At 35.0% G+C, this 19,462-nt stretch overlaps 2 protein-coding genes across 2 annotated transcripts in view; one reads left to right on the plus strand and one right to left on the minus strand.

Annotated features, from left to right (window-relative positions):
• The first annotated feature begins 276 nt into the window (after nt 1-276).
• On the plus strand, nt 277-2,927 carry LOC134542599 (uncharacterized). The gene is made up of 2 exons (XM_063386980.1): nt 277-407; nt 774-2,927. Exon 2 carries the CDS (start codon nt 775-777, stop codon nt 2,512-2,514), a length of 1,740 nt encoding a protein of 579 aa, XP_063243050.1. The 5' UTR covers nt 277-407; nt 774; the 3' UTR covers nt 2,515-2,927.
• A 3,233-nt stretch (nt 2,928-6,160) lies between these two features.
• The window catches only part of LOC134542736 (uncharacterized), a 123,400-nt gene continuing 110,098 nt past the window's right edge, over nt 6,161-19,462 (minus strand). The window contains exon 11 of the mRNA XM_063387233.1: nt 6,161-6,554. The gene's annotated coding sequence lies outside the window, so the exon portion shown is untranslated. The remainder of the gene's footprint in view (nt 6,555-19,462) is intronic.

Below are 19,462 nucleotides of genomic sequence, written 5' to 3' on the forward strand. Positions count from 1 at the left end.
CAGTAATTCTTTTTAATGATTTTCTATAGGTAACCTAAAGGCCACCATATACTCTTCTTAATTTTAGTGTTTATATTTCAAAGCTTCTTTACATATAATAAAATATTTAGGTAATATATTTAATGGCTCCAACTGCTTCAACGACATTTGGCTATAACATTACAAGGCTACTTTGTTACGTACCGTCAAATGGGGATACTTGAGACAGCAGGGAAACTTGAGCCATTTAAGATTAGTTTTTTTTTCATGTTGGTAGCTCTGCTGAAAATATACATAATCATATGTTTTTATAATGGCTGAGTACTTCACATTTTAAAGAGGTACTTTGAAATTGATAATATTGTTTAATTGTGTTTAACATATTTCCTGCATAGTTTTTAGTATTTTCTTGTAAAATACCATAAAAAGTAAGTAAAATAACTTGTTATGTACAACAAACACTAATATGCTTACTGTTTGATGGCTACTTTTCCAAAACATATTGGTGTATGCATGATATCATATTGCTTATACATCCTGCTTAATTTGTATGTACTTTGTTTTAGCTAACAATGTTTGTAATTGTGACACTTATGGGGTTACTTGAGCCACAAGCATGAAAATCGCAAATTATATAAAATCTGATGTTATGTTCACATTTTGTTTAGTTTTTGAAGCATTATCATACAAATAATTACTAAAATACATACTAGGTATATTTTGACCAGTAATTAGGTGCAGATTATAGACTATAAAATTCAACTTAATTACTTTTATACATTTTCATGTTCCAGAATGGTCAGAAAGCATGCAAGGAAACCAGGAAGTACATATGCTGCTTACTCAAATAAAGCGATGGAAGATGCGATGAAAGCAGTAAGCGAAGGTAAATTATCAATCAGAAGCGCTGCAGAAAAATATTCAGTGAACAGGTGTACACTTAATCGAAAACTGAAAGGAGTTCATGTTCAGCCATATGGGAGACCACCAGCATTATCACAAGATGAAGAGGCAGTTCTACTGAAGAGTATCATAACAGCTGCAGAATGGGGCTTTCCCCTTTCATGTTTAGATGTTAGATTTATTGTGAAACAGTATTTGGACAAAAAAGGTGTTACAGTATCTCGTTTTAAGAACAATCTTCCTGGAGAAGATTGGTGTCGTTCCTACTTGGGAAGACATAAAGATGCCCTCACCATAAGGCTGAGTGAGAACATCAAGCGCAGTAGGGCACAGGTCAATGAGGAAACACTGAGGGAATATTTCACTAACCTCAAAAATTCAATTCAGGACATACCTGTTGAACTGTTAATAAACTATGACGAAACTAATTTGGTTGATGATCCTGGAAAATCCAAAGTCATAGTGCGGAGAGGTTGTAAACGTGCTGAACGCATCATGGATTCCAGTAAGGCGACCAGTTCCTTGATGTTCGCAGGGACAGCAAGTGGAATTCTTCTTCCACCATACCTTGTCTACAAGGCGGAACACTTATATAACACATGGCAGGAAGGAGGACCAGAAGGGGCAAGGTATAATACCTCAAAAAGTGGATGGTTTGATTCAGCATTATTCGAGGACTGGTTTGAGACAGTTGCACTGGCCTACTTCAAGAAGGTAGCAACTAAAGACCAGCCGAAAGCATTGATTGGGGACAATCTATCAAGCCATTTGACTCTCAGTGTCATCCAAAAATGTGAGGAGTACAATATTAGATTCATCCTGCTCCCTCCCAACAGCACTCATCTTTGTCAACCTTTGGATGTGGCTTTCTTTCGCCCGCTAAAGTGTCATTGGCGTCAAGTTCTTATGGACTGGAAAATGAAACACAAGGGAACTATACCAAAAGATGTCCTTCCACGTCTCCTGAAAAGTACATTAAAGAGTTTGTCTCCATCAATTGAAAAGAACTTGAAGTCTGGATTTCGAGCGACCGGAATTTATCCTTACAATCCTGAGGAAGTATTGAAAAAACTGCCTGCTACAACTATTGGGAATATGTCTATTTCTGATGGACTCTCGAAATCATTGGAAAGCTATTTGAGAGAGTCTAGAAATGCCACTTCCACCCCAAAGCAAAAACGAAGAAGACTGAGTGTTGTCCCTGGGAAGAGTGTAAGCGGAACATCGTTCCAGTCAGAAGATGATCCTGACACTCCTGACTTGGTATCTTCAGAAGGTGAAGGCAATACTCCAGTTTCAGTAACCAGAGCGACAGAAGAACATACGCTCCAAGTTAGTTACACAGGAGATGTTCAAGTTGGTGATTTTGTTGTGGTAAGAATCAAGTTTGCTGGCCCTTCAAACAAAATGGTGGACAAATACTATGTCGGTCAAATTTACTTAGAGCTTCAAGGTCAGTATCAGTGTAAACTGTTGAGGAAAAGTGCAAAATGTGATAAAACATTTATCTTCCCTGCTGTCGATGATCAGTGGACTTTCAAAATGGAAGACATTATTGTGGTATTGCCATCCCCTACCATTGTTAGAGGAAGGCATAAATTCAAGTGTAATTTTTCTGTTGTTTTACAGTGATGGTTGAACTTGTTAGTAGGTATTGTAGTAACTACCTACTCACCTAAGATTACGGTATTAATTGAATGCCAATAATCTCAATATTTATGATGTGGATCTATAACCAAATTTGCATAATAGTTTTGTGTTAATTCAATGCCTTAAATTTTATCTAATAAACCTTTGATGTAAACAAAATTATATCTACAAATTTTAATAGTAGTAGTAATTGTTAATAACGATCATATTTTATGTGGTTAAAGTTAGACAATGTAAGTCAAACATGTACCAAACTGTATTTCTGAATGGGTGGCTCAAGTTACCCTAAACCCTGTTAAACTTGAGCCATACATAAAAATCAATATAAATAAATTTTAAATATCTTCGGGCAATATATCATTATGGGGGTCTATTCTATATAGCTTTACTCAAAATATAACCTGTACAGTGTATTTTATAAATTAAAATGTACTCATTTATGCAAAGCTGAACATTCTGAAGTGGCTCAAGTATCCCCATTTGACGGTAGCTACAAGTCTGCGAGGCTCCGAGGTAACATGAATACACGACTACGAGACTACGAAGCTACGAGACTATAACATTTCGAGAATATAAGGCTATTAGACTACGAAGCTACCAGTAAACAAGACTACATGGCTACGAGACTGCGAAGCTTCGAAGATACATGGATCCAATTGACTACAATAGCATTATTCAGCAGCGAGAGTTATTTTATTTCTTGAAAAAAAAAACTTGTCACAAGTAGTTCCAATTCTTGTGAATTCACGTCTCCTCGTGTTAAGTCAAGTACATATTATTTAATTTTATTATGTGGGATGCGGGATGTTCACTATTTACTCACGATCGCAAGAGAAGGATGGCTACGCTAGACATAAAGGAGAAGGAAGCTCGTATTACATTATAGCATTTCTCTGCTTTCCCAAGACATAGTAATCGACTGAGTAATATATACATATTCTTTGTCTAAAGTCCTTCTGATAAACACAATATTGTAAGTGATTGTTTGATAGCCTAATGCCACTGGAGCAGTTGAAGCAAAAGACAATTGAGTCGATGACAGTTGCAGCAATTGTAGCCTCGTAGACTTGTAGCTTCCTAGCCAAGTAGTCTTGTAACCATGTAGCCAATAATGTCGTTGGAGCAGTTGAAGTGAAAATACTACTGGACCTAAAGTCAGTTTGGGCAGTTGAGGTCTACTGTAGATTGGAGTTCGTATCCTACTGATGAAAAGGTATCCTACTATGTTTAATGTTCGTGTAAATGCAGGTCCTTTACGTTAAATTTGTGTAGACAAGACTGTAGTATCATAACCGATTGATGGGACAGAGTCATTCTAATGAGATCGTATTTTACATAGTTGAATTTTCGTCCAAATGTGCGTCCTTTTCGTTGAATGTGCTTCCTTTTTATTTTTTACTGTGATCCAAATGTGTTTTAATTGCGCTTCCTTTTTTTTCGAATATGGTTACAGTCAAGTTAGATCACAAAATGCAATTGGAATTAGTTGGAGCCAAATTAGATGAAGCAGTTGGAGCACCTACAGCAATTGGAGCAATTATAGTAGTGGAGCACTTGGGGCTGAAGGAGCAATTTGAGCAGATGGAGATATTGCAGCAATTGGAGTTTTGGAGCACATGGAGCGATTGGAGCACTTGGAGCTGTTGGAGAGTTTGAAGATTTGGAGCTCATGGAGAAAATGGAGCTATTGGATATTTTGGCCAGTTGGAACACTTGGAGCGATTGGAGCAGTTGGAGATGTTGGAGTACTTGGAGCTGGCGGAGAGTTTGAAGCTTTAGAGTTCTTTAAGTATTGGAGCTCTTGGAGCAATTGGAGCTATCGATCAATTAGAGCATTGAAACACTTAAACTTTGTAGCACTAGGAGCTGATGTATCTCTTTGAGCAATTGGAGCATTGAAGATTTGGAATTTTTGGAGCAATTGGTTCATTGGAGCACTTGGAACTTGGGAGCACTTTTAGCTGTTGGAGAACTAAGAGCAATTGTATTGGTGTATTTGGAGCATTTGTAACTTTGGTGCACGGGGAGCTGTTGGCCAATTGGAGCATTGAATATCTTGGAGTAAATAGAGCTTTGTAGCTCTTGGAGAAGTCGGAGTATTGGATCATTTGGAGCTTGGGAGCAATTGTAGCAGTGGATGCTGTTGTAGCAATTGAAGCACTAGGAAGTTGTTGGAGCTATTGTTTATTGTGTGTCCAGTGTGTGTACTGTGTGACCAGTGTGTGTGCAGTGTGTATTGTGTGTTGTTTACTTTTGTTGAATACGTGTCATTTTGTTAAATGTGCATAGTCAAATCTGTAGTAGCTATGAATACTGATTCAAAACCTCTTGGTCATGATAAAACATTTTTCAGAATTTCTTGTTCATTCAGTAAACATAAAACATGTTGCGTTGGTCTTATAGCTCCAGTTCAAAACAAGAGCTCGTACTGCCTCTAGGCAATACGCACATTAATGCAATTGTCGCTGCTGCAGAAAATCCACAGGATGTTTCGCTAACACTGCAGTATATCGAGTGGATGCTGCCTCACGTGCAAGTGAGCACGGTTGAACGTATCAAGATGCTGAAGAATGTAGAAAATGGCAAGAACATTGATGTACCATTCCGATCCTGGAGCCTGGAAACTTATCCTGGCTTGCCTCATAGTCAGCGTATCAATTGGATAGTAAAGTCCAGCTTCGCTACGGATAAACCAAGATACATTATCGCCGGGCTTCAGACCGGAAGACAGCTCAATGTAGGAGTGAGCCGCTCCGTATTCGATAACTGTCAAATACGTAACGTAAACATGAACATGGACTTTGAAAACGGAAGATTCCTTCTCGCATATCAAATGTATGCCAAGTTTCAGCAAGCATACTATGGTCGAGGACAGTCACCGATACTTAGTCCCGGAAGTTTCAAGAACAAGGATCCGTTAATGGTGTTCGACGTATCCAAACAGGATGATCGAATAAATTCAAACATCATCGACTGTAGGATCGAGATATCGATGAGTGGAAATATTCCAACAAACACCTATGTTTTTTGTCTAATACTTCACGATAGGCTTGCATCGTACAATTACCGAGACAAGCTTGTGAGAATTCTGTTACCTATAAATATCGGAGAATGTTCCGAGATTAATGTAGTTACGACCGAGCATTGATAAAGATATGATGTGCTTCAACCTGCAAGGTTTCCGGAGCCAAAATGGATTTGTGCTGAAGGAGATAAGCTTTTCCTACGAGGACAACGGCAGGACTCGAACCAGCATCTTCATACCTCCGTATCCTTAGAAATTATTTGGACGAAAAAAGTTAACAATAAACCTTCTATGTTTCCAACTGAATGGGAATTTTTACTTCGAAATAGGGAAATTTCTAGGAATTTTGAGAAAATTTTACACCAAAAATGGCCGCGGTGACGTCATAGGTGGTCAGTCATTGACCTCACCCTTAATCTTGCGCTCGGATACCCATTTATATACTACTCACAGTATTTCATTATCCTGCAGACATCCGATGTCAACACTATAAAATTAGTACGCACCATTTTAAAACCGACATGATTAATTTAATTAATTAGACCATTACCATTTCCAAGGCAAATAGTATGAAATAATTCAAGTAAAAATTAAATAAGCAGATACCGTGATTAAAAACATTTAATGCTTTAGATACATAAGAACAATAACACTGTATTATGCTAAGAGAGTAGCTTCACCTACAGATGTGTCCAAGGCACTATTCTGGACAAAGATATGTATTAACAGTAAATAATTGACACTTGTGAACGCACTTAACAGCCGACTCTTGAGTCACAAAGTTACAGTTATGTTTACACAGAGTGGCAGGATAGGAGGGACGTGAACACACAACAGATAGTTGTGGGGTTAAAACTCTTTAACATAAAACAAGATAAATCTGCTTCACAACTGTTTGCCAACAACTGGAGCACAGGGCGGTGCAGGGCATGTCTGTCTCGTGTCACATCCTTCCACTCTGGCTTGGACTGTGCGCGTGTGGACACTCGCTCACAGGCTGCAACGAACAAGTAGTCTTGATTCATTTGTGATTAGTCTAGAGACACTGCAGTGTTCAAACAATGTTTAAATAAGCTGCAGCCAAATAACTTCCAGCAGGTACGTACAAGTGAACATACATTTGCCAGTCTGCATTACCTTTTCAGATCTTGCGTACCCCTATGCGCTTAATAAGGATTTAGTTTCAATAGCTACACAATATTTACAGATCATTATTACACAATCTTTACAGTTAGAGCAAATTAAAGTGTTTTTACAACTGGAGTGTGGACGGAAAGCAAGATGATTTTAAAACACAGTTCTAAATCAACTTGAGATTAAAAGAAAAGAATAAATCACTCCAGGAGATTTATTTCACTTACAATTTGAACTTAAAAACCTGCAAGTGTTGTAGGCCTAACTCCTTTCTTAATTTATTTAACAGTGCCATTCCAACTAACAAATCAGAAAATGGCATTAGTAGTCAGTAGCGTATCCTCCACTAGATCACTAGATCAGTGGCTATTACTCCGATTATTGCTTACTAATATGTGCTCTGAAAGAGCGGAATTTTTAACTCTTAAGCCAGATTGAAATAAAACCAGTTTAGTGTCACATCGCATAGGAACCTGCTGCTTGTCAGTACAATAACACAGGAACTGAGAGAGTGGCGTAGAAAACTTGCTGCTAACTAGTACAATGACAGGCTATAAAGTCTTAGCGTAGGAAAGGTGCTGTTAAGGTGCATAATGGCATAGCACCTAATGTAAGCCAGTAAAATGATATAAAAGTTCGGAGGATGACGGTAGAGAACTTTCTGGTAGCCATTAAAATTAAATATATGCTTTAAGTTTGGCGTAGGAAATGGTTTATCTGTGTCTGCCACTAAGCCCGCGCATATTCCAGAGTGTTGTAAAAAAGGGTTTTGAAGTTAATATTTTTTTTTTGGAGGGGGGGGGGGGGGGGGCAAGTGTTTAATCGCCGAAGAAAATATATCGCTAAGCAGCGATATACACTCGAGAGGGTCAGTTACGTATCTCATTTTACCGCGTCATAACTGTACGGCGCCATAGCTAAGAAATCGTACACAGAATTTTGATTTACGATATTTTATGACACCTTAATATTACGACCATTAGACATAAGTTATGACGCACAAATTCGGCCGTCATAAGTTAACAATTTTGTGTCATAAGAGAGATACAAGAATTTTCTGTGAGATATTTTATTAAAATTGGAACTTATTAAATGTAGAATCGATTTATAAATTAAATTGTAATATATTCCAATCTTCACATACACTTCGAGATATCTGTCTGTGCTCTAGAACAATGTGTTTTTGCGGTATTATTCACGAGGTTCTTTCATAGATAACTATACGAATACATAAATTATGATAACATTTAAATTTAAATTTTATAATAAAGTGTAATAAGTATAATAAGTGAATAATCGATCATTGATATGTTTACATCTCATAAACTAACCTCGGATTGTGCTTCGCAACCCACCAATGTGGTCGAATTCGTTACTGTAGATCCAACAAGTGGGGTTAGTACATCGTACAAATGTACCTTACTGATTAAATCAGTTTTTGATTAAATATCCTTTGATTTCCTTTACCCTACAACCAATTCTATTGATTTTGGCGTGGAGTCAAAATCATTCTAAACAACAAATCAAGTGAAAACTGTATTCATAAAAAAACACCTTTAGAATTTTATTTTTGTAATGAAACATCAACGCTACTTACTCACAAATGCAAGATACACAATAAGATAGACTCTATTTCCAAGACTCTATGAACTTAATATTAAGAAAATATCACTAAGAACTAAAATTAACCTAGACATACAGAAGTGGTGTGACTAGGACGCCATTGTTCCAGCACTTCGAAGTGCTACGAGAACGTTCCAAGGCGGGGACGAGATGTCGGATAACCTGCGAGGTCAGTGAAGTGACCCCTTGGCGAGTATCAGCAGGTAACAAATGATGGTCTTGGCGTGCGAAGATCGGATGATCGAGGATTAGAGCATCGGGATAGGAGTTGCGGCGCTGTTGGGACTGAGTTGTGGGGTAAGAGACACAGAGCAAAGAAAGCCACTGTGTTTCCTAGCTCCAGAGGGGAGAGTAAACAGTGGACCAACGAAGGAGTGATTAATTTTTGTATGGACATTTAAATTGTTGAAATTTAATCAATAGTGTAAATATTAGCTGATAAATAAAACTGTAAGCAATAAGTTGGTCCATAATTTCTGGATCTCTATTTATCACACGTGACAAAAAGGAAATTATCTATGCTGTTATATGGACATAACATACATTTGCATGTGCAACATTATTAATATAAAATATTATTTTCCTTGTAAAGTAAACATTATCACTGATTAGATGTATTTTTTTAATATAATGCCTTTTATTAAAGGATAATTACAAGCGTGTGGCATTCCCGTCAGCACAAAAATGGATTATGCAATCTTCCTTTAAGCAAATTTGTAGACTTTTAATTCATAGAATTTTATGATGTAGTCATTTCAAGCATATAGTAAAAATGCAACCACTGTACGATACATTGTATTGGCAGGACTACGATTACACTGTTCACTCATGAAGGATACGCTACACAATTGTAACTGGGCCTGCCACAGTCCCCCACGCCGACGGGCTTAAATGCGTACGTACTAGACTTGCTTAAAAGGCCGTTACTTAAGTCTCTTTTAAAACAATAATCAATCATTCATTTAAATAATGTTTTACATATATACATACATACATTAATACATACAGCGAAACCTCTTAATACTTATCAAATCATCATACAACCTAAAATTAAACAAACAAAAGTAGAAAAGTAAGTTTAGTCAGATTCATATAAAAATTCCTTAAAATTAAAACATTGAAAAATTTTGCCTAATATGGCTAGAAAATTTTCCACTTTCAATAAAACCACATATGTAAGCAATATCTATTCAGACTGATAAGTAGTATCAGTCAACATCAACCATGCATTGAATATTACTACATGACAGGCAATCCCAAGAACCTTACAGCTAAGAGGTTAGCAATGTACTTTGTAATCCTATCTATATTTGATGCCAAAAATTTCAAAATAAATTCTACTAGAAAGTATTTTTTTCAGTATATTTCTTTCCATTGATTTTAATTTTATCACAAGCTTTTTCCAACCAAAGAAAAAGACAAAGTTATTATTATTATTTTTTTGCAAATGGGACCACTCAACTGTCAAAAGCGAAGTGTGATGGAGTTGCCATGAACAATTCGTTCTTTTTATATTATTTTGTGTACACTAAATATTATATATATTATACCAACTATAATTACATTCACTCTGGCTTTGAAAGATCAAAAGAAATATTTTAGTGTCACAACACATTACTATAGTAACTAATATTCAAAAACTATTGACAACCACAAAATAAATACAGGTTTGTACATGTACTATATTAATACCAAATTAAAGAAGGAATTAAAAAAATAATACTTACATAATTATCAGCTTGACGGTATATTTCGGTTGGTTTCACATCACAATTACGAGCCCACATTCACCTGAGTAGTATGCTTGTGTTCGGCCACAGGCTCTGGGATCAGGAGCGTGGAGCGGGTCATTGACCATGGCCCGCCCGGGGTCGCCATATTGGATTCTGGGGATCTTTTACTTTCAAAAGTCTTATAAAAATGATTAAAAATTTCCAAAATTAAACAAAAGTTACCTTTTTTGTGGGGAAAATTCCTGTTTATAGGGAAAACATTTCCCATTATATTCCCCAAAAATGTCGGATGCTAGAAATGTCCTAAGTAGATCATGTTACATTTTAAAAGTTAAATACAAGCCATTGGAACTCAACCAAAATTTGGCACCTCAATTGGAATTTGACACCTGAATTACTTTATAACAAGGTATTGTGTACACTATCGAGTTAGGAGTCCCGAGTTCGGACCCATCGAGAACATATATTTATTGAAAAATTCCAAATTCAAACATATATCGAAAAAAGTATCTTAGTAAAAATGCTCCTACTTTTGGAGGTGTTGAGTTCTATCCCTGGCGAGTGAATGTGTCAAAAGTTTTACATCTTTATTCCATAGTATTTACCACACAACTGACCCCCAGCGCCTATAACAACATATGTTACTCATACTAGTGGGACATCATGGAAGTAAAATTGGCCGCCAAATTGGTTCTATTTTCGTCTGCTAGATTAGCTAGTGTCGATCGCCATTTTGTATCATTTGTTACCCACTGAGTACACCAGTGTCAATCACCAGATAATCAGCTATCATAACATTGTCTTGTAGGCTATCTTGACTATCAATAAAAAATAAGAATTTTTTTTAAAATATATAATTCCCTTTGAATATATTTATTACATTGAACGATTGCCATTCTTGTTTCGATCCCTGATTAGGCATAGGTATACCATCAAAGTCCAGGCATCAGGATCAAGCAACAGAAATTAAAAAAAATTCAAAGTGTTTTAAAACCCTATTTACTTCTCTAGCATATCGAAATTACTCATTCTCAGCTCCAGTTTGTTCAATAAAGTCAGGGAGCAAACAATCCTATATATAGCTACGCTCATCACTGACTTAATTATCGCGTAAATCTGTAGGCTATATAATTTTTATTGTTCTTTGTTAACCTGTACCTCCTAGCATTGCAACAAAGTCCGTGGCGCAAAGATGATATTTTGACTACATCTTGGTGTTGGGTAAGCCATTAACATTCACATCATCGGCAAGTTAAGTATCTTAAATGTATGATTCTGTGTGTTAATTGATTTGTATAATTCCGTTTGTGAATGATTATGTGCTTGACCATTATCTTCCCATATACATTACCATTATCTTTACATAATATATGCCCATTATCTTCCCTTATGTCGTTCTGTTTTTGCATGATTAATGTCATAAGGTAGATGAATGATCTTTCCTTTTTTGTTGGTATCACCTTCATATGCAATGAAATATGAAATACATATTTTATTGTTCAATACATCTTCACACGACCAACTGTATGTGGCTTTGTCACGATCAAGAGTTGCAGGTCAAGTGAAAGTGTATATTAATGAATAATTTATAACATAAAAAAAGGCTACATAAAATAAAATAAAATATATGTGCTTTTAAATCATATACATATTTTAGTGAATGATATTACATACTGGTCCATATAATTTGAAAAATTTATTTATTGTGAATATAAGTGATAGAAATTGTGTTTATAATTTTTTTCAAGTGTATTTTCAATTGTATTTATATAAGTCAGGTTGTGTTCCCGTAAGTATTATTTACTGTAATACAAATTATAATTTATTATGTATTATTTTAATTCAGTGTGTTTATTGATTTTTATTAATAATTGAAATTTATCTTGATTACCTAACCAAATTTAATAATTAATTTTATAATCGGATTTATATTAATATTTAATACAGTGCATTTAAATGTTTTTTATTTATTTAACTTTATTAATTGTATTTATAATATCACTCTAGTCCTTTTTATTATTTTATTTCTATTATTTATTTGCATGCAGAATAAAAGTTATTTTTTTATTATTTTTTATTTCGAGCGTAAAAGCAATTAAGCATGGAGGAAGGACAGTGGCGTACCCTCACTGACTTATCATACACAGTTTATTAAAATACCATTCACAATATCGATATATTTTCTTTATCATTTAAATTTCATATTGATTATTTTACTAATAAATAATTAATTCTATACACAGGTTTAGCCTATAATAATACAATATATAGTTACGCTCATCACTGACTCACTGACTGTAACGCCAAAGAGACAAGCGCATAACGAAGCACAAATGTTAGCCTACTCCATAGAGGTTTGTATAAAATATAAAATGGAGTAACATTTTAAATAGGCTACAGCTACATAAGTGGAATTAAAATGTTTGTTATAATCATAATTTTTAATGGTTGCCTTAGGCGCCTTACGATTAACTATGCTTATAAGTACTAAAAAGGATAATATCTCAAAAATATTAGATCTAAAAGAAAAACTGTGAAAAGTTTACCTTTTTTTAAAATCTAAGTTCGCGTCACTGATGGGAATCATTTGACTCAAACAAAAAAGATTCATTACCAGACGATTACTGTCTCTTAAAACAACTGAGAAACACTATCATGTAAAACGAACTTCCTTCTCCTTGATGGCTAGCGAAGATCGTGAGGGAACATCCCGTATCACTCATAAAAATAAAAATTACCACTATGCAACACGTGGAGCCATCTGTATTGAAATTCAGAACTACTTGCGACAAGTTTCTTGTATGAGATAAATTAACTCTCGCTGATGACAATTTAAAAAATTCTACTTAAGTAATTGTTCCAATTTAAAACTCTCAGTTTGCATCTTGCAATAGTCGCAGAAGCTAACATGTATCCTTGTTCGTTGCCAGTAACTGTAACACAAAAACACCGCTGTAAATACTGTGGCTAGGATTTTGCCTTGAAAAATTTTCTAAACATAATGAGAGAATCTAGTTTATTTTGGGTCCTTGCCAAAAAAACATTTAGTTACAACCAGTGTCATGAATCCTTTAGTCGAAGATATTTCTTGAATAAGCATAACAAGACCTGTACAACTAAGCTGACTAAAATTAACGAGGACGGTCTATAACACAGAGGAAATGGAATGAAGGGAAAAATATTAGACGACTATAATGATTAAGAAGAATGTAAAAATGCTAATGCTAAAAATACTATCCCAGATTTCGGTAATTATTTAAAGTTTAAAACTAACGAAGAATGTAGCACCATCATGGAAAAGGAAAAGATATTTACACAAAATTCTAGTCGCCTCCATGAAATTGCGAACAATGGAGAACAATCTGAAGCTGACATAATCGAAGACAATGATGACACATCTGAGGCTGACACGATCGAAAACTATGATGACACATCTGAGGCTGACATGATCGAAGATCGTGATGATGTACCTGAAGCTAACCAGATCGAAGACTGTGATGAAGCATTAAAACCAAAACATTGGAAATTGTGTGATAAAATAAATTATTCAGATCTAGCTTGCGATGATACCTGGGTCAATGAAGAAAGAGACATTGAGGCTGGTGTTAAAACAGAAGTCTCCAGTGATCTTAATAAGCATTGCAAGGAAGATGATAGCAGCAGAAGAAATTGATATTGCATCGTGGGAAGATCCTAACATATTGGTCAACGGGTTAAGACTTTTTCGACATGCTTCGCTTTGTGCGTAAAACTATTCGCACATCAAAGAACTATCCTTCATACTCAAATAATGGAGGGAAGCTGACTAAACTCAATGATAACTTGTATTACATGCATGTTTATAAAATTGAAAAAAAAAATTATATTTTAATTTTAAAAGTGATTATTTTATTTCTCGATCTCTGTCCAACCAATGCCGAGTTCTTGTCATAAAATTTCTAACCTAAATATGAAAAAATCATTACCAATGACTGACAAAATTGAGAGTAATAATAAAGTCATTCCAGTAATTATGCCAAGTTCTTGGTACCAAAGACTGTTGGAGCCAAAGAGTGTTGGAGCGAATTACTTTTGGAGACAAAGATGGTTGGAGCCAATGGCTGTTGGAGCCAATGACCTTTGGAGCTAAACAGTTGGATCTAATGACTGTTGGAGCCAAAGACAGTTGGAGCAAGTATCGTTAAATTAGACTTCCTTGGTAGGCACAGCGACAATGTTTTTTTTTCTTTTTTCGTCGGACAGATATCTTGTATCGAGTCGTTTTTTGTAGCGAGAAAGATATATTAATATCTCTACAAAATGTAATGGGAAACAGAATACTAATTTATTTTTAGCTTTAGTTATTTTTATTACTGACCGAATATCGAACTAAGGACGGGAGACGATCGAGTTAATCATTATTTTTGTAATTAATTTTTTTCGATTTTTTTTTTTTTTTGTAATTTTTCCAGAATTTGTTATGCCCATATTTGTAATATAAGATGTATATGTGTTCATATGTGTTATTTTTGTTTAAAGTGTGTTCTGGATGATTAATGTGTGTCGAAATGAGTGTTTCAGATGACAAATATGTGTCGTTTTGTTGAATGTGATTCTGATTGTATAGCCATTATCTTTGAATGTATGTCAAAATATGTGTTCTTGATGATTGATGTTTTTAATCCGAACTGAAGAATTTATAGTTCAGTACTTCGTGGTCTTATAGTAAGCATGTAACATATTTCAGGGATGCTTGGTCCTATATTAAGCATGAAAAATGCTTAGTTAGTTGATTTTTATGCTTGAAATCGGTTATATACATACTGTAGGTCTTGCAGTGATGAGACACTTTTCAAGTCTGCTTGAGATAGGTCATTGTTTGTTTTAAACGTTATACAACTATCGAAGTACATAAAAGAAAGGCCTCGTATTTCGTTTATGATTAGCTTACACGCCTGATATTTTACATGACCTGGTTGATAGTTATGATGTGTATCGACGTGGTACGGGGACGATAAGCCTATACGTTAAAAATTGAAGAAAAAAAATCTGGTTGAAAGGCATACCAAGTATCTGAGATGCCTAGCATTCGAGGGTGTTTTGGCAAATGGTCGTAACCCACAAATGTATAATTTTACAGGACAGGCAAAATAAGTTTTTTGCCATGTAAAATTAACGACTGTAAACGTTGTGTAGTTTTCTAATTGGTATGTTGAATCATAGTAGCACAATGACACTTGAAGCTTCGAAAAATCAACACAATTTATAAGTTAATTAAATTATAATTTTGTAAACATTAAAAATAATACACTAATTGTGGTTTACTACCTTTTGCCATACCTGATTTTATGTTTTGTAGTATAATCAACATAGCATAAGTCCCTTGATACTAAAGCACTTAATTATAGCTCACACAAGTAAAAATGTTTTGATACATTAAAATTTTATATGATAAGCAAATAGTAAATGAATGTGCCTTACTAACACCACAAATTTACATAATAATTAAAGTTTTACTTTACATCTGCTTCATCAGTTGCAGCTAACAAGTCAGAAACAAGCAGAATTGTTTCTCTCTTATTATTCATCTTGATATTTGACCTTGGCAAAAAAGAGGGTCAGATTATTTTTTGTCATTTCACCTAATTACTCTATCTTTTACAGTATTGGTGTCCCATCTTCTTTATCACTTGTAAGTATCTTTGGAAGACACAAATCTTGAAGAAATATTGAAATACAAATTTACAAAAATGTGTTTCTAACTGATTGTCACTATGCCACATTATCTTCATAGTCTTGCTAGTCATCCTCTTCATCCGTTTCACCCAACACATCAGGAACAGATGACTTGTGAGGCAATGAAGAATACTCCTTGTGGTATCTTCGGGGGATGATATTTTTCTTACAAAGATCGATAAGGTCTTTAGATTTAGCTTCAGGCAAATGTAGTTGTGATTTGTACACTGGGCTTGGCATGCAGACTTCTTTAGTTTGTCTAGAACGCCTTTTTTTTTTACCAATAGGAATTTCATGCATGGTAGCAATTTCGTCCAAGTCATACAAGAACGCAATATTGTCTGATGACTTGGTGAATATCAGTCGTCTGATATCCTTGAACACGACAGGCTCTCCATTAGTTCTTATAATTTCATTCTGAGGCAAAAATTTGTTTTGTACAGCTTTCCAGTCATAGAAATCATTATGACTTAGTACAATTACCTCGTACGGTTTAGGATTGGACCTACAATTTGTTATCAGAGTAGGCTATTCTGATGGAGCCCACACAGTCTTATTCCGAACTCCGTGTTCGACAGCAGCATGCACTGAATCTACAGGCATCATTGTATTTCCAGGGAGAAGAAATGTCAATATTATCTTCTGAATGTTGGAAGTTGCTTGCAAGGCTAAGAATAGCATCGATACAATTTGTCTGTTCTTGTTTTGTCCTGGGCAAGAGTCACAGTATAGATACAACAAAGACACATCATTACGTTCATCAACTAATTTGATGTACTGTGACAAAATGCTACAAATCTCGTTTGATCCTCTTCGGCCATCACATTCACCCCATAGATAGCAATAAGTATTTTTTGTGCCACTTTCATAAATTGTAAATTTGAGATATGAATACTTCCGACTGTAATACAGTAACATATTTTTCCCATGTGGTGTGTTTAGGACTTTTTGAAGATCAAACGTTGCACAGAGTTGTCCATTGGTGTTTGACCTTGTTTGATCATTCTTGAATACTGCTTGGATAATTTCTTTCTTTTTTTTTTTTTTATGATTTTCCATTCCTTGACGAACTTTTTCATCTCTCTCCGAGACAGGAGTATTATTATACCGTTCACACGTCACACATATATCTTTCTTAGGGATGTGAAAACCAATATTAAACTCATTTCTAAAAAATCTTTAAAAACTTTTTCTCCAGCTGGTTGTGAGTTTTCTTTTTTGCAGTGTGCTTGGTACATTTTGTAGAGTTTTGACAGATTACCAATGTCTGTAGGGAGGTACTTCCTGCTTGTACTTTGTCTGCAGTAATGTGAAGGCACTACTGGCAAGTTAATGATGAAGTCTACCGCTACTTTCCTTATACTTTCATTCGTCTTGTTTCCAGGAGTATGTTTTCCTCTTCTATTTTCAATAACAGAACCTACTTCAGTCTGTTTTTGTAGAGCATTAAAGACTTTCTTTTCGGAAATGTCAAGTGTTGATAAGAAAAATATCTTGCATACTCTTATTTTTTCATTGCCTTTTCGTAAGTGGTACTTCAAAGTACTTGATCTGCGACGTTTGTTACTTTTGATGTATATTCTATTTGGCGATACTTTATCAACATTGTTGATAATGAAATTATTTTGACCTCTGTAGTCCTGTATGTCCCAGAACCCAGAACACACGTCTTTCCTGTTTTGCTCTGAAAAGTTGTTATTGCACTTGAAGAAGCATGTATCTTGTCATACAATGGGCTTCGGACTCTTAGGTGGTCGTATTTTTCCTTTCCTGTTCTTATGTTCTTCACCTCTCAGCTTTTTTCTCTTATTTTCCTTTCTCTCATCTACAACAATTTCCCTTTTTCCTGTTTTACTAATATTTTTGTCTGGATTTATACATCTGTTTTGCTCAATTTCTTTCAGATTTTCACTCATGACATGATGGTTTTCAACACTGGAAATGTTTTGAGAATTTTCGTCACACTGATGATTACTTAGTACGCCAGGTTCTCTGGAATGACAGGGTTCACTTTCACTCTGTTCATTATTTATACAACTGTCACTGTGAGTTTTGCAAGTATTTGTGTGAATTATATTGTTTTCCTCATTACCCTCTCCATCAGTGTTGCTTGCCGCAAGAAGAATACCTTCTAAATCACCCACTTGAGGCACGATCACATTTTGCCCAACCATAGTTTTATTTAAAATCCTTGAATCAATAACAGGTAGGGTTAGTTCAGCAATCACTGTTAACTGATTCTCGGTGACCATCTCCACCATTTTTCTCCCTCTTGAAAACATTTTGTATGGTCTGTAATCAATGTACTGCAATTACTGACTTGAAGAAAACATTTACATGTTTGTAATTATTAAGTAGGCCAAAAAAAGCCTGTAACCATTGCTACTTTAAACACAACATTTTTACTAATTCATCTCGTTCACTCAACTAAATTCTTCACGTTCATAGTACCCTGCAATAACAACATACTTGTAAACAAGCAAGGAGCACTAAACAAGGGACTGCAATTACAATAGACTCATAGACAAGAGATGACTGCTATGCTGTAACAATTAAAAGTAGAAATACATTTAATATTCACCAGACAAATTATATGAAAATACATTAAAAATAATATTAAAATATAATTCAGAATATTTTAGGGAACCATTAATTTACATTTTAAAATAATCGTCGGTAGTTTAACCTCACTTAATAATTCCTAATGATAAACAGCAGTACAACGTATGTTCCACCGATTAAAAGACTTGAACAGCCAAAAAGACGTATACCACATTACTAGTGGCTTACGACCTATTGGTATAACATACAATAAAGCGATTGTGGCTTGCGACGTTTTGCCTGTAGCAGATTTTAGGTTTGTGTTGCTTACGCCCAAACACTTGTGGCTTGCGACTTTTTGCCTGTAGCAGAATTTAGTTTTGTGTTGCTTACGCCCAAACATTTTTTGTGTTTTTTACTGGATTAGAGTCCGTTGTTGCTTAAGACCTTTTGCCAGACTATACTTTAACTTATGAAGAATGCAATGCAACCATAACCTCACTTTTGATACTTTTGAGGGATACGACCTTTTGCCAAAACACCCTCGATATGTAATTGACATTAGACATGACTTGGGAGTACTGAATACTTACTATTGTCAAAGAAGGCCTCACGTTTCGGAGACGCTTGACCAATATGATTTTGGTTGGCGTTCTATTAATCATAAAGTATGTCTTTTTGCGGCCTCCATAGTAGGCATAGAGATATCGAGTAACATATTTAATCAGCCGGTCAGTTGTCTTGTGTAGAATATTTTTTCAGAGTGATGAAGATGATTAAACTTGACGACAGACATAAGGGAAAATGGATTTAAATAAAATCTTTTAATCTCAATTACTGTAGACAGTGACAAAGGATCAAACTAAAAACCATAAAAGATAGAATTCTTCATTATAAAAATAAGTAGACTAAATATTTAATTTTTTTTCCTATTTTCTTTGGGTGTTGTACAGGTTTTTAACATGGCAGTCAATATGACTTTAGCGGCCTACTGTGAACTGGTGGATGAGGAATTGAAGCTGCTTTGGAGACAGTTCAACATATTTATGTAAACAAGTATTAAGTCTAAAATTTACTTATTCACTGCCAAGGATTCAAATGAGGACATGAACCAATTGAATCAATCAATAATTAATAGATAAACTTAGTAACGATTTTT

Source organism: Bacillus rossius (assembly GCF_032445375.1).
Source record: "Bacillus rossius redtenbacheri isolate Brsri chromosome 9 unlocalized genomic scaffold, Brsri_v3 Brsri_v3_scf9_1, whole genome shotgun sequence".
Lineage (NCBI taxonomy): Eukaryota > Metazoa > Arthropoda > Insecta > Phasmatodea > Bacillidae > Bacillus > Bacillus rossius.